At 33.9% G+C, this 16,415-nt stretch overlaps 1 protein-coding gene across 3 annotated transcripts in view; it reads right to left on the reverse strand.

Moving 5' to 3' along the window:
* The window catches only part of Slc38a6 (solute carrier family 38 member 6), a 62,108-nt gene that overhangs the window by 16,198 nt on the left and 29,495 nt on the right, over positions 1-16,415 (reverse strand). For all 3 annotated transcript variants that reach the window (XM_020163623.2, XM_074067847.1, XM_074067846.1), the window contains exons 5-6: positions 14,451-14,490; positions 5,033-5,111 (exon numbers count right to left, since the gene is read on the reverse strand). In XM_020163623.2, the coding sequence (XP_020019212.2) occupies positions 5,033-5,111; positions 14,451-14,490 (119 nt within the window). The remainder of the gene's footprint in view (positions 1-5,032; positions 5,112-14,450; positions 14,491-16,415) is intronic.

Here is a 16,415-nt window from a genome sequence, read left to right on the forward strand (position 1 = left end):
AGAAGCTAAAGAGAAAACTCTATCTACCCAACAACAGAAAATATTTAGGTCAACAGCAGCATACTCAATGGACTGTTATATACCTTTTTTTTTAAATAAAAAAGCCAATATAGTAAAATGGAAAATGTTAATGACATAAATACATGTGATTATTAACTACATTTTTTAAAGCTGCTCAGGAAAAATTCAAAGGAAGTAGAAGAACAAAAATTAAGTAGAAATGATATTATGTATAGTTTGCTTTTGCTTTCTTTTCTAGATTTTTCTGTAATGTAGCACTCACATTTTTACACTGAGGCATAAGTATTCATATACACACATGCATCACAGTAATTCACACTAGAACAGGAATTTAAAGCATCAAAGACTAGTAGCAATTGCTGTTTCAAATCATTTGGTATGTGATTTCAGAATTTCCACTTTGTGATAATGCATCCAAAGTCTCCCATGCCATGTGAAATTAAGAAAGGGCTTTTCTCTACCTGGGTTTCAACTCATAGCTTCTAACATAGATTTTATGATTGAATGTACATCTTTTACACACTGGTTTATGAGGAAGTCCTCTCCAATGTACTGTGAGTCATTACTGTTGGGCTCTGACAACTTCCTCTTTAAGAGAACAAGAAGAGCAGCAGCAGAAAATAGCACCATGACCACACTTTTCCCTTCCCTCCTCTAACTCATGTCCTTAGGAAAAGCTTGTGCCAGCAACTACAACCTAGGCACAACTATTTCTAGTTCTCATGCATCTGAAACTGCGCTCTCTACATTGCACAAGCCCCTCAGTTCCTGGCATGCAGGAAGTACTAAGAGAGTATGCATATTAAAAATACAAAAGAATACTCAATAGTTCACCTTCTAGTTACTATTGAATGACTTCAAAATATCCCTCAGTGAGGAACACCTGGCAACCAAATTTGTGAAGCTGGCAACATGCCCAGGGCTCTAAGTCTGAAATGTCTTTCCTTGTGGGACCCAATATCAGACACAGACAGTTGCAGTGCCAGGAGAACAAGGCCCAAAGGAGTGCAAAGCAGATTCCATCTGCTAGCTCTGCTGTCCCTGCTGGATAACAATACTGCATTGTACACTTAAATACCCATTAACAGGGTTCATCTCATGGTGAGTGTTCTTACCATATAAAAATAAATTATTATAGAGCAACCTGACTCTTGTAAAGCAAAAACAAAGCAAAATGACATGAAGGTAAATTTATACAAAAGGCAGCATGTTAATTTACAGGACCAGGACCCTCTTCTCTTCTACAAAATTAAATGAACACTTTTTGAAATCCCGAACAAGAGTTCCTTTATAACTGTTTCAGATCACAATTAATGTGTATCCATGAAAGTCACATGACTGAACAACCACTAAACTCTGGGTCTGAGGAAACCATTACCTCCTCCCACCAGTAACTCCAAGTCACAGAGCTGCAGAGTACTAGAGCTGGAAGACGGCTTAGAGATCTGGTGCAGCAGCTTCCTTTTACACATCTGTCAGGGCAGCAGGCAGTGATGGCGATCTTATTGTAGTGATGGAAAGTCTCTCTACTCTTCTACAATCACTCTTAGTTTATGGTATTTTTAAGATACTCTCTCATTTATTTCAAGATCATGCTTTATAATCTCTTTTTCAAAGGACTGAATCCTAAAGTCTTAATATGAAAAGAATTTTCTTATAAAATATAATTTCTCTATTCTTGGCTTGGCAGTGGTTCTTACTATTTCTAATCCTTACTAATTTATGTTACTATGTCCAATTGTAAATACAGTGCTTATGTGATCCACTCATTAGCAATAAAAGCAACATAGTAAAAGCACGTAAAGTTAGCTGAGATTTCATGCATGTGTCACAGCCAACTCAACTGTGTTTGGAAATGGATGTTCTCCAAAGAACAAAAGTGACTAAACTTACAAAGTAAAACCTTATCCTGAAAAACACAAATCAGTCAGAAGAAATCTCAAAAAGCACATAGTAAGTAAAATTCTTATATAAAACAAGAACTTAGGAAAATGTACTGACCTCAGACTTTTTCCTAAGAGGGGGAAAAACATCTAATAGCACTCCTGTTTTCCTACTGTGATCTAAATACACATTCTTTTTAAGCCAAAAGAATTACAACAAAAAGTTTTAGACTTCCTAGAAAACTTGTTTGATCTGTGGACTTAATCCTATATGATACAAATGTTCTAAGTATGAAATAGAGTATAAATCCTTAGCTGTATTGCAATGCTTTGGCATGCAGATGTTTTTTCCATTTTTTTAAAATGAAAACCAGATTTATTTATAAGTTGCTTTAATTTCATTCTCGAATGGAATGGAACAAGAGTATCATATGTTCTGAATTAGGATCTTACTCACATCCCATATCAATTATGTAACTCAAATGCAAGACAACTTAATTGTGTCAATCATATTCCCCTGACAAGGCTACTAAATGCTAACAGAGAGCTTCCAACTTTTAACAGACATAGGTTTAAAAAATATAATTTATTCTATGAAAAATATAGCTCCTTCACAAAGGTTAGATATATGCATTATAGCTCTTGATTCCTACTAGTAATTTTTGAAATTAGAACACAATAAACACAAAGTTTCTTTTTGATAATATCTTCATAAAGGTTTATATTTCACAAAGATATATCAAACCCATAGATAACCCAGAAAATAAGCACACCTAAAAGACTTTAATTGAAATTTATAGTAAATCATACCCTAAAATAAAAACATATCGATATCATATTGATCTTATTGAAGAAATATTGCTGTGTAACTCTATCTGGAAATAAAAGGAAAGTCAATTACCATAACGTTTGTTTCTTAATTATTTTATAACATTAAGCTTTAAGGACTAATGATTTAGATGCTTTCTAGCCAATTAATACAGTCACTTATTAAAGTGTTTTGAGACTTTAATCCAAAATAAGCAAATATATATTTTTAAAACTGTGTGAGGTTACTTAAAAAGATGTGCAATTTTATAGCATCACAAATAATGCAAGGTGGTTCCAGTATTTTGAAGTGCACAGTTTTTAAATCCCATTTCTGATACATCAAGTAACACCTTAACCAACTGTCTATTAATATGACTGAGATGGGGCTTAATTTTAATTTTTTTGCTTTCAAAATAAAATAAGAAAAAACCTGACAATATAAAAATGGCAACTGATTTAAAATAAAGTTATTATAAAAAGATCACTTTTAGAGACAGAAGACCTAAGTTTCAGTATCAGTTCAATTTCAGTAGACAAATACTACTTTATTTCTGAAACTGTATATATACTTATATCCTTTCTCATTCACAAAGATATGACAATTACAACATGTAAATAGAAGTTGCCAATTCAGGACCAAAAGAAAAAAAAACCCAAACCAAAAATAAACAGAATATAAAAGCACAGGGGACATACAACAACTATTAGGATTAATATAGTTTACATAATATATTCATATTTGACTCTGAGCTTCCTGGCAGTCTGAGTAAAAAAGGAAAGGATATCTTTAATATAGTTATTATCACTGAAATTCCTTAATCTCCATATTTACATTGTAATATAAGCTTCCAAACATGTGTATATGAAATATTTTATTTGATTATTCCAATAACTTTGTTAAGAAGACCAACATTGGTATCCCTGTTACACTAGGTAAAGAAGTCTATGTTCAAAGTTACGTTATATATAAAACCTAAAGAAGTTAAACTCCTGAGAGTACTGTATGAAGTGGACAGAACACGTCTCCTCACTCTAAATTGAACATTCTTTGTTCTTCCTCATATTGCCTTGAGTTCTTAGCCCTACATTATAAAATAAATTTCTCATATAGAATTAGAGGAGTAGAAGTTCTCAATGTTTTTACAACAAATACAAAAGCGAATTGGACATAGCTATCTCTTACAGCAACTGTTTATCAAACTAAGAGGATAAAATCAAATGCAACTAAAGTTGAAGATAAGTCAAGGTAGTTGTGAGCATCAGACATGATAATGAAAGTGAAAACCCTGTGAACTCTAAGGCACTATCAAAGAACGATATCTTCTGACGATGAAAAATCATTAAGTAACTCTGCTACCTTTTTTCAATCACATTTTCTTGTGGTTCCTATTCAGATCTAAAGCAACTATGCTGTCATTACAAATATTCATCTGTATTTGTCTAAGTAGAATTCTTTAACAGAAGCCAAGTTGTCAAGGCTAAAAACTAAAGTTTGAGAACTTTCCCTGAATGCTAAATAAGTTCGACTACTAGGACAAAACAACCAAATAGTCTAATCTACAAATATGACAGGTTTTTGTTGTGGTTTGAAAACTATGTGAAATGACTTGACAATTAAAAGGATTGATTCTGTCTTTTCATTTTTCTTTTAAAAAAATTCTTGTTCTACCTAGTGAAAGGAAAAGCATAATTAATTTGGAGTTTTCTCCATAAAGAGATGAGTCAGTATATTCTGTAGGACCCTATATTTTTTAAATAAAGAAGGAGAAAGAAAGTATATTGTGGTTTGGTATTGTTCATAATTATGTTAAAAACAGGAAGTGAAATAATTAAGAACTTCTAATTTATCATGCTGTATAATATAAATCTCACACAGGTATGGTTGTAACTGCCACATTCTTTGTTGGTGTGATTTGCTGAAAAGTGACAGCAGAATTATTCACTGTCCCCCTTTAAGATTCTTACTGTCAGTATCTTCAGCCTTCCCTTGGTCCCTACCCCATCTTTCATATCCTCAGGCATTTCTTTATTCTTCTTCTCCAAGAGCTATCTCAGACACAACTTGACCCCGTCACAGCCTCAAGGAGTACAAGGGCTGCATCTGGGGCTTCAGGTGGTTCAGAGTACAGTGCTTTGAACACTGTGGATAACCAATGAACAACTGCGCAGTGTTTTCTTTTCTATTACTACTCCACCCATACAATCTCCAAGTGTCTTCAGAACAAGGACTGCATCTGTTTCACTTGCCACTAGAGCTTAATAAACATTTACTGAATTAATAAATTGGAATGGACACAATGTGAAATCTTTTTTCTTACCCATTATAGTCTCCATTCAAAAATTCTGAAATAGCAGCAGGAAGCTCTGTTTTAATAATTAAAAGATAAGATGACATAGCTGCAAAAAAGAATAAAATTATTTCCTATTAGAATTCTATAATTTTAAATCATTTGAAGAGTAATCGACCCAGGAACACAGATGTCCATTAGAGTTAAGACAGCATATTAAAGATTAACTCATAACGTACTATCCCAAAAACATATATACCAGGAACAGAGATAAGTAACTTTGTAGAGAAGAATAATTGGTATGTGTATTGAGGACCCTTTGTTTATATTTCAAGTCCAAAGCAAACTATTTAGATAAGAGAAAGGGCCTTGAGTATAGGACATTTATGAATGAAATTTTTGTTCAAAGTTTTGCAAAATCTCCCTTATATGTCCAAGGCATTAGAGGTTAATTTATCAATGATTAATATAAAAACAGAAGTTTAATAAGCATGGCTAGTAACTTTCTTTCCCACTAGGAAAAACACTCCTCCCAGAACTCTCATTGCCTCTCCCACTTTCTCTTCCTTTCTCTGCTACCGGCCCCCACATTGTAAAAAAATGTCATTATAAGGCAAAAATAGAATAACAAATTATGTTTAAAGTTGACCTCTAAAACAGATTAGAAGATTCACTAGAAATTATCACGCATATAAGAGACAGAACTTTCAATTTTTATTCCATTTTATTTACAGGGCACATCTGTATTATATAATCAGAACCTGAAGCTAGCGTTATTTTTACATTTTAGCTGACGGGATCCAAGAAGTAACTAACTTTTATAGCACTTTAATAATGATACTATTTCTAGTCTAGCTATAAAAATAATTTCTATAAACCTTCCATCATTAATATGATTACAGAATATAGAACTCATTTATATGCAAATCCTTGAGTTTAAGCTTAAATAAGAGCTATATAGAAATCCAGCTGATTTGGAGTCAGAACCTCAATTTAACAGAGCAAGAGTCTCCTTTTCCCCAGAGATTAAGTACACACACACACACACACACACACACACACACACACACACACACAAAGGGCCAACAAGATAATGTCCATGAAGAAAAATGAGTGTACTCTGTGTGCACATTAATTTTAGTACTTATTTATACTTCAGGAAATATTTCACTTTCTCCTTGGAATTATAAAAACTAAGAATACCAAGGAATGCCATGTCTGAGTGGGGAAATTTGATGAAAAGTCTCAATAGTTTAAGAACAATGTGGATCTCTCAATCAACCTATTGTAAAGTAGCTGAACTTCTCCAGCTAACTCTGGAGAAAAAAGGGCATACATTGTCAGTTTGTGTGTAAATTTGTATGAAGATACACATGTATACTCACACCCTCTTTTTTTTTTTGGTAAAATAGTATGCACCTATGGCAAAGCAAAATTTAGAATTTAGGACAGTTAAATAATCATTTCTCTGTAGTGAAATTTCTGCAACCTCTTTTAGTTATGGGATATCATAATTAATCAGATGTGAAAATGTGTTCTACATTGTTCATATTCTCATAAGGGAATCAATTTGGCACAGAACAGGATGAAGGTTTCTATTAACCTCCTCTGCTTAAGGATTTGGAGTCTTTCTAACATTTTATCTGTTCCAAAGAATCATATACATATGGTACAGTGATGAAAATCCTGAGCTGAATTTTCTGAAACTGGCTTAGAATGACTTAAATATGCCTTGAGAGATAGAAAAACACCTTCAAAACAAGGAATGCAAACTTCCAACATAATGTAATTTATTATCTGCCCATCAGTCTTTCTTGCTTGGATTAACCCAATACCACATGCATTTCTAAAGTTTCAGGCATTCATCCTCTTCAGTAATTTTCTATTATTTCTTTTGGATCCTTCATTGTAAAAAGCTTTAATGAATATGAGATCATATTTCTTTCTAATATACAATCTGTCATTCTTTCCAGAAGTTCTATTACCCCCTGGCTAATCATTTGATCACTTTTATCCTGTGTTATAGCCTTAACTATGGTTTTTAAATGGAAATCCTGTTTCAATAGATTCCAGCCTGAAGAATCATGTATATTTTAAGAAATATGAACTCACCAAACATGTTTCTCTCTCAAAAAAGACCTCAGTATATAAAACACGAATATAATAAAGCATGCAAAATACTGCTTCTTTCTTAGAGAATGCTAGTGTATGTTTTAAGAGTTAAAAACCACAGAGCTTACCATGGGGAAAAACTCCACTGATTAAGCAAGGAAAACAAAGAAAGACACTATCCTATTCACTGCCAAAATTATTTTTCTTAACCACAAATAAATTTTCATGCAAGGACTAGCACTTTAACATATTATATACACTACAAAGAACAAAAATATTACCAAATATCTATTAGATTAGGAAACACATTTTAGTTATATCCACAAGAAAAGAATAATCAGTTCAATAAAAAGAATGGGAAAAGTTTGAACATGTAATATCAATGGGAAAGCTCATAGAACCATTGTTTCAAACCAAAAGGTTCAGTAGGTCAAATGGCTGGTTGCCACACCTTTTGTCTCATGTCTTCTATTAATGGCATAAGGAAATGTTTGAGACTTATCTTAGAGATAGGTCATAAGCAAGAATTTGTAAATCATTTTTCCTGACATCAATAGGTAGTATAGACTCCCAATAAAAGACCCATCATGATTACTCTAAAGAATAACTATATCAGTGTCATGGTTCTAGTTAAGTAGTTCTGGCCTCCATATCACCAAAGCCAGTATTAGTTAGTACTGGAAGATACACCTTAATGTCAGTTACTCAGCCATTACTAACCATTTAGTTTCACCACATTAACTAAATAGGTATCCTTTTCTCCTTCATTTTAAACATAATTAATAGAAGTCATTTCACAGAAACTGCCCTTCAGAAGGAAATAAAAAAATCTGTCAACCTAAACAAAACACAGAAATTGAAAGCATCCTTTAAAAACCATGTGGAAAAGCAACTGTAAGAAAGGACACGAGGTTGAGGGGATAGATGTTGGAAACACAGAAAGGGTAAGGGGCTCTGAGAGAAGATCCATGAGGATAGCTAACCTCTTTGGTTTGGGGATGCCTATTATATGTTTGGCAATACTCTAGGTATGTGGAAGTTATCTCCTCATTTAATTTTTACACATACCTGAGAGGCAGACATTATTTATTTCACCAATGAGAAAATGGAAGCACAAAGAAGTAATTTGCCTAAAATAATAATGGCAGAAACCATCAGTCTGGCTTGAGAAACTTGCTCTATTCACTAGTGTGCTATGGATGAGAGCAGGAGCAAAGTCTGTGAAAAAGACCACTCTCCAGAATTATTCTTTGTATTTTTCATCAGTATTTAATCAGCAAACTGCTTTTGAGTGCTGAGCTTAAACAAAGAAAATAAAGACTCTCTATAACAAAGAACACTAGTCAGAAGCTTTAACTACACTGTAATTTTCATTTTGAGATGTATTTTTAATGTATTCCAGTTTGGTTTTATAGATGGTTTGATGAAGTGATTATTCCAAACTTCATGGAGTTTCATGGTAGGACTTCATTGCATCTACCATGATTTGACTGCATTTACAGCTACGATAAGGTTCTAAGAGAAAGTTTTCTACTATCATGTAACTGAGATGTAATACTACCCTGAAATCTAAAAAATAAAAACAGACCCAACCCCATTTTCCCCAATCCCTGTACTTTTAGGGACTATTTTCCCAAAACTCTGAAAATACTTCTCAATTTGTCAATAGTTCATACAACTTTAGGAAAGAAAAAACTTAATTGAGTTTGGCCCTAAGAAATCATTAGTTTACAAAGATAATTATTCACTTTTTTAAACACTTAAAATACATGTATGACAATGAGTTTCTTTCAGCTGTTTTTAAAGTAGAACTAGGTTTTCAACACTTGGGGAAGTTTGGCAACTTCTTAAAGGATTAGTCAATCAGCCCTTAACAAACAGATGTACTATGGGAGGAAACAATAAGTTTGTCTTTTCATTTAAGAGAGATTCAACATTATTTCAAACTTGTCTTTAGTCATGGATAACTAGTTTATCCAACATGTCTCATTAACCGAGTACTTCCAGTAAGTGTGTAAATGACTCCAAAATTCTATCCTCACTCAAATAGCATACAATCTTTTTTTTTAAAGGATCTTTAAAAAAAAAACACAAAACAAAACTCTGAAAACAATGACATTACCCGATTTGTGTACAAATGGAAATAAAAATATATGGTGGAAAATGTTCCTCCATAATCCAAAAAAAAGTCTTTATTATTTGTCAAGACCACGAGTTTAAATGAAAAGCAGAGTATCTACTATTCTAAAAATCTTACAATAGAAATCATTACTAATAAATACATTAGTTTCAAAATCTCTTTAAAATGACATGTTACTAGTAAATTTTGTCAAGGAAATACTTATGAAAAAGATTCTCATCTCAAATTTCCTGTACTTCCCCTAATGTTTAGAGTTCTAGTGTATGGCAGTGTTTTCTAGAATTTCAGGACCATACAGAACCAGGCTCAAAAAAGCTGCAGTTTGATTACGGATAAACTGACCAGCAGATGGCGCAGTAACAGCACACCCCCTTCCCAGTTTCCCAAGGGACAAAGCAAACCAGTACATCTTAAAGACTATACTTCACTACCCTGCTTCCCACTTCCACATACTCCTCCCCCTAAAAGAACAGGAAGAAAGTAAATTAAAATTATCTAGTATTAAATCACGAACTTGTCAAATACTGAGAATTTAAGATTTTCATAGTTCTCAACTAAAAATAATCTTATTTATACCTTCTTGTTTACGAGATTTAAACCTTAAATTCCCAAATTGAGGTGTTAATCAAGGCTGCTACAGTGGATTCTGTGGTGGACTAGAAAATCTGGGTAATTCTAGCAATTTCAGGAGTTTTCAGTGAGACTACCAATGTTTAGGGTTTTCCTTTCACAATATGTAGCTGTGATTAAATCTTTAATCTCCTTTAAGGAACTAGACTTTAAAGAAGTGAGGAAAGAATATGATAGCTGTGGTGGTTCTTCATAATTTATAAGAGCAAAATAAGAATTTAACATACTCTTAAGAGCAGCTCACCTTCATGTTCTCAGTTGGCAAGAATGAACAAAATACATTAATTGACTTTGATTTATCATATACTTGTAAGAGTTAATAGGACTTTCTCCGGCTTCACTAAGAAGATGAGTTGGGGTTTACTGTTTGATTTCTCGTGATATTCTACCCTACTGAATGGTCTATCTCAGGAGTTCAATTTAATATGAAACTAACAACTTATCTTAGGTTTTAGGAATAGAGTCACAAAATACAATAGAGAACTATACAGAAACCACCTATAACTATTTTCTACTGTAGTTCTTAATCCTTTTACTAGTTAACCAAATTCAAACTCTTTGAGTCAGAATGGTCTTGCCTGTAATGGCATTAAATATTAGAACTCCTAGACACCTCATTTCCAATTCAGTGTCCCAGTGGCAATGGCTCTCACCAAATGCTACTCTAAGCCTGGGGAAATGGATAGCAAAGAGCTACCTCTGAAAAGGCCTATTTCAGGCTCCCAACTCAGTACTGCTGAAAGGAGAGCAAGAATCACTTTTAAGTAATATTTCACTATATGGGTCTCCATTTTCCAAAGGCAAAGATTTCTACAACCGTAACAATCTAAATTTAGTGAGGTGCATTTTTCCATGATAAAATGTAAAGATTTAAAAACAGACATTTTAAAATAAGTTTGTTAGATCACACTAGTGCCCCTGTGACTAATACTCAGTGCCTGATTGATTGTGGGGATGATTTCTGTGAAGTTCTGACAGTACATTTTTCCCAAAAGAAACTGCATGCTCACTTATATGTCCTGTGGTCTTTTCTTTTTGGTCAATCAACTTTCTTTTTTCTCCAAAGTGATTCTAAATCAGGTCACCAGAGCTCTCTATCTCTCTCTCTCTTCTTATTCCTTCCTTTCTTCTTGTAGTACATATTAGTTACTAAATGTCTAATATATAGGTACTAGGGTCATAAGTAAATAAATTACTTTTATTTGTAATATGGAGATGTAGGAAATAAACTGTGCCTTCACTGAAAGACTCATGGTACAAATATTGATCAAGAACAATTTATGATCATTTTGCTTTTAAAGGCTTGTCTCTTCAGTTTTTTCTTAGATTCATCAGGGGCATTGTATCCCAAGACAATTGAGAAATGCCTAAATGTTACAATGAATAAAAGAGAAGATGGAGATGGTGGTGCACACCTGTAATGCCTAAAAGAATCAACATTTTTTCCATAGTGCCAAGTCAGAATTCAAATTTGGGGGTGAGAAGGGCCCCTAAAGCTCTCTACTTCCCATCCTCAATAATTTAAGAAAGAATCTAAAGCCAAGAGAGTGGGTGAGGATTTCTCCGAGACACGTATCTACCCAATGGCAGAGACTGGAATAGATACACGTTCCAAGGTACCTGATGTCCAAACCAGTGTTCTGCTCACAAAAGTAGGCTTCGAGTTCTTTTATAATCAAGAAATAATTTATGTATATCTGACTAAGATAAAGAAAAATCTCTGAAAATATGTTTTCAGTTATTACTCAGTGGGATCTCGATAAATAAACTTTTAACCAATGTAAAGAGGATCCTGAGGACATTATAGAAAAATTAAATAAGCATTACCAGCTTATTTGAATTTAAGGCACAGTAAAAATTGCTGTGCCTGCTTCTAAATTGTTTTTTCTAAAATAAGCAAGCAAACCAACAAACTCAGAGTTTGGGGAACTACCAAAAAACTTTTCCAGAACATTCTGATAATAAGCCAACCAGGGTTTTTTTTCTCCCCTTTTATCTGCAGTGCTGGGGATTAAACTCAGAACATTGTACTTGGTAGGCAAGTGTTCCTGCCATTGAGCTACACCCCCAGCCCTTGGTTTTTTGAGCTAAGATCTCACAATGCAGCTCAAGCTGAACTCAAACTTGTGATCTTCCTGTGTCCACCTCCTGAGTGCTGGGATTACAAACATATGCCACCATACCAGGCTCTGTTTGAATGTTTTCAGAGATAAGGAACACCTCCAAAGTAGTGTAGTCCATTCCCATTATCACACAGCTTAATTACAAGGGTATTTACTATGGTTTGAATGTGTCCCCAAACTGCGTGTGCTAGAAACTTAGTCTCCAATGCAACAGTGTTGGGAGGCGGAGTCTGATGGCAAGTGTTTAGGTCATGAAGCTCCATTCTCACAAATGGATTTACGTCCACTATTAAAAAAAAAAAAAGCTGGAGGCTGCAAGTTTGCCATTCTGTTCTATGTCTCCATGTGATACAGTCCATCATGTTATGATCTAGGAAGAAGGCTCTCACCTGATATGGCATCTTAACCTTGAACCTCCCAGAATCCAAAGCCAAATGATAAAGCTCACTATAAAGCGCCAGTCTGTGCTATTTTTGTTATAGAAGCACAAAATAGGCCAAGATAGTATCCCAGATAAGGAACCCAAACTAGCTTCTTTATAAACTTCTATACATTAGAACCAGTTTTACTCTCTGGAACAATATTAGATTAATCTAGTGTCTCTCTCCCTCTCTCTCTCTATTTCACGTTCAGTCTCTCAAATATTCAAAGCTAGCATTCCCCTTTTCTTGATAAATTAATCCGGAATATTAAAAAGTACTTGGAAATAGCTCATACAAATCATTTTAGCTCCATTAGGGTTCAACAAAGGTTTATCGAGTGGCAGGTATTGTGCGAGTTGCTGGGAGTACAAAGAGAAATGAGAAATAATCCTTGCCCTGGGGGAGCTTACAATATAGCGGGGGAGAAAACTGTATACAGAGATAACATCAACCTCATAACAGCAAGTGCTAACACAGTCATGTCAAAACAAGATTAGAGAACAAGGAAGGGATGAAGTTGAAAAATATAGAAAATACAACAGTGAGCATTGTGCCAAGGTCACAAGTTTAGATTCAAATGCCTGAACTGAAAATTCTCCATAAATTGTTAGATAATGGCTCAACTTTATCTAAATAAAATGTGGCAGATCTTAGTGTCTATATAGACAGGATAAAGGCTGGAGTGGTTCAAGTGATAGAATGCCTGCCTAGCAAATGTGAGGCTCTGAGTTCAAACCCTACTACCACCACACACAAAAAAAAGGATAATAAGGGATTGAATATATCAAAATGTATGTCCATATTCAGAAACATCACCAGTACCCAGTTAAGCAATACATATTTGTTAAATAAAATAAACTACTCCAAAACAAATTTTAAAATCACCACAAAACCACCATAAAAGAGACCAGTTTTCTGTTTTTTATGCTGCGTGTGAAATAGTGTGAACCGGAAGAAAATTATTTGTATGGCATCCAAGAAAGCATTCTTCTCTCATTCAATAACATTTTTCCATGGCAAGTCAAAGAATTAACACATGACTATTCAGGATTCCAAAACAATGGCAAGTATAATTCATTGATGGAATGTTCATTTTTTTCCTTAACCACAAAACATTAAATACAGAATTTGGTTGAACAAGACTTAATGTGAAATAGCTTAGGTCTCTTACATTGAACTTTATTAAAACTTTCATCTTTAAATTATTTCAAACTGTTACAGGTCAAAAATAAGATTAAAATTTCCTTTGACCATATAGTCTTGTATAAGCCCCAAAGTACATACATGTTAACCTTCCCTGTAAATTTTCTTTTATGCCAATAGCATTTGTTGAGCACTCCAATCAACAGTAAAACAAAATTAAGACATTGTTCAGCCCTATGCAACCTCTTTCTGATATATACACATGATTCCCATTTTCTGAATTTAAATGTTTAATACATGCAGTTGACTGTCTATAATAATAGCAATTTATATTTCTACATAGTTCTCATAATCAGGATCACTTGTAGGATCTATTTTTACTAGAAACTAGATAAAAGATAAATGTGAGAATATTTCTTATTTGTCTCAGATCTATTTTTGAAAATACTTGGTCATTTAAAATTTCTTAATTATGAGGGGACATTGCCTATACCTGATTGTTTATAGCATATGGAACACCACTTTCTTTAAAGAGGTAGCCACCAGCCGGGATGATTAAAGGGACAGAAGCGAAGGGGAACTATTTTAGGATCACCTGGAGAGTTTCTCTAAACTGTACCCTGCCACCATTGCAACCACAAAAAGCCAATGCTTTAGAGGTGTGTTGCAGACATACTAGTAAGACTGCAAACAAGGTTAGCTAAACTAAATTTGGAAGCACTATCACCAGTGCTGCTAAGATGGATTCAAGAAAGAATAATAAAACCAATACACAGGGCTTCTGGAGACAATTGTCTACAGAGATTCAATCTTCCAGCCAGACTAAGAAATCAAAAGGAAGGCAGTTATGCATAAACAGTACACTTTTGATTGCTTACCTCCAATATTCTGAATTATTATGGTGCCTGCCACCACCATCTGTAAAAGAACAAATTATTCAGAAAATAAAAGGGAAAATAAAACAAAAAGATCAGTATTTTATTAAAACACAATAACTAATATAACAAAACACACGCAAAAGTAGTGAGGAAGAGAAATTGGAAAGACAAAATTTTCCAGCAACTTGTAATACATAAAATTTATAAACATCACATAAAAATGCTTTCTTTAATAGTTCCACAGTTACTATAAAGAATATCTTCAAAATTTTTCTTGGCAGTCATTTTTGAATAGTTAAAAGTGTTAAAAGCTAATAATTTGTGATTATCAATGTATAAAAAATTGAAATTGAATCTATCTGGGGAGTCTCATGACCCACTTCTTAGTGGTTTCACCACACTACTTTAGTAGGTAGATCAAGATAGCTTGGAGTATATTGTACCAATACTGTATTACATAAAAATAAATGATACAGTATTCTGAGTAAATCAGCTTGCCATATACTTGTCCTTGAGCATTCCAGTCCCAGGGATTAAAAAAATCTGCAGCGGAAAACTCTAGAGCTCAAACACTCTCAGACCCTGAAAATTTAGACAGAAATGTCTCAAATTCAATAATGTAAAGTAAGCTGAGTATAAGACAACAGGTCATGGCAAGGACTATAGTATACTGATGAACACCTTCTTCAAAATGGAGTGGCAGCAGCTACTCAACTCTGGCTTGTTGATGGCATGTGGGAATGTGGATCAAGCATGGCCAAATCTTGAGTTTTTTTTTAAACCTTCATTTTTATTTGGTAACCAGTTAAAAACACAACAAGATTTGAGGTGGACAAATATGCCTGAGGACTAAGCTCAGTCTGCAGGCTTGCTAGTTTCTGATGTTTGATGAGATTTCTGGAACACTCACGGTGGCACTTTATTTATTCTTGGTAATTCTGTGTACTCAGAGGAAATGATTAAACATTGTACTTCCATTTAGGCCTTTTGATCACACAAATCTTGGTGGACTGCAATCACCAATAAATGTTTGGAGCTGACTAGTCACCTAGCATTATTCAGTCCTACATCAACTGGGAACAGATCATCCTTTAGCCCATCTTTGGGACTTCCATCAGTGACATAGCATGTACTATCCTGGAAACATTCTGTTACCGGGATCTAGAATCCTTGGGGTGTGCAGAGGGCCAATTATTTGAAATTTTGACAAGGTGTCTTAAGGGATGTAGTAAACTGCCATTCTAATGTTTTTCAGAACAAACTCTGCATTTCAACCCATGTTAAAAATTAGTTCCAGTCATTCTCAATCTCTCTCTAGAGATGACGAGCTTTCAGTCTATTGAAAGTATACTTTTTCTAATAAATTTTACTATCTCTTTCTCTACAAAAAATTTGTTCCAAAATTTCCGTCATTTATGAAGAATATTTTGAACTTGTTTTACACACTGTCTTTAGTACAAATGATACCTACTGTCAGACACACAAGAAATTTGTATTTATTTTCTATTAGTATATTGCCAAAAGCAGTACTTTCCGAGTGCTAATTACTTTTCCATTCTTTGGCTAAATGTAAGCATTTAATATCTAGAAAGTCAGAATGAATGTCTATCTATGTCTTCAGAGCCTTGTCCAGTGCATGGCTTAATTCTCAATAAATATCTAGCAAGTACAAATATCAACTTTTGAGATAATTTTTTGAAGTCTCTCTTAAAAATTTCAAAATATTTCAAAAATATTTTTAATTCTCAGAACAATATAATCCTCTCACATGTCATATCAGTATCATATCTGGAGAGAAGAAAATGGGAATGAAAGTAGGAAGTAGATAGTAATACAAACAAAAACCAACAACTCCTCATTCACAGTTTGCTCTGCCTTGTGCAACTGCTACCATGAAATGGGACCACATATTGAAGTGATAGTACAACAACTACAGAGTTTTAGGAAAAGGAAACTTGGCAGTCC

The sequence above is a fragment of the Castor canadensis genome, chromosome 3 (assembly GCF_047511655.1).
Source record: "Castor canadensis chromosome 3, mCasCan1.hap1v2, whole genome shotgun sequence".
Lineage (NCBI taxonomy): Eukaryota > Metazoa > Chordata > Mammalia > Rodentia > Castoridae > Castor > Castor canadensis.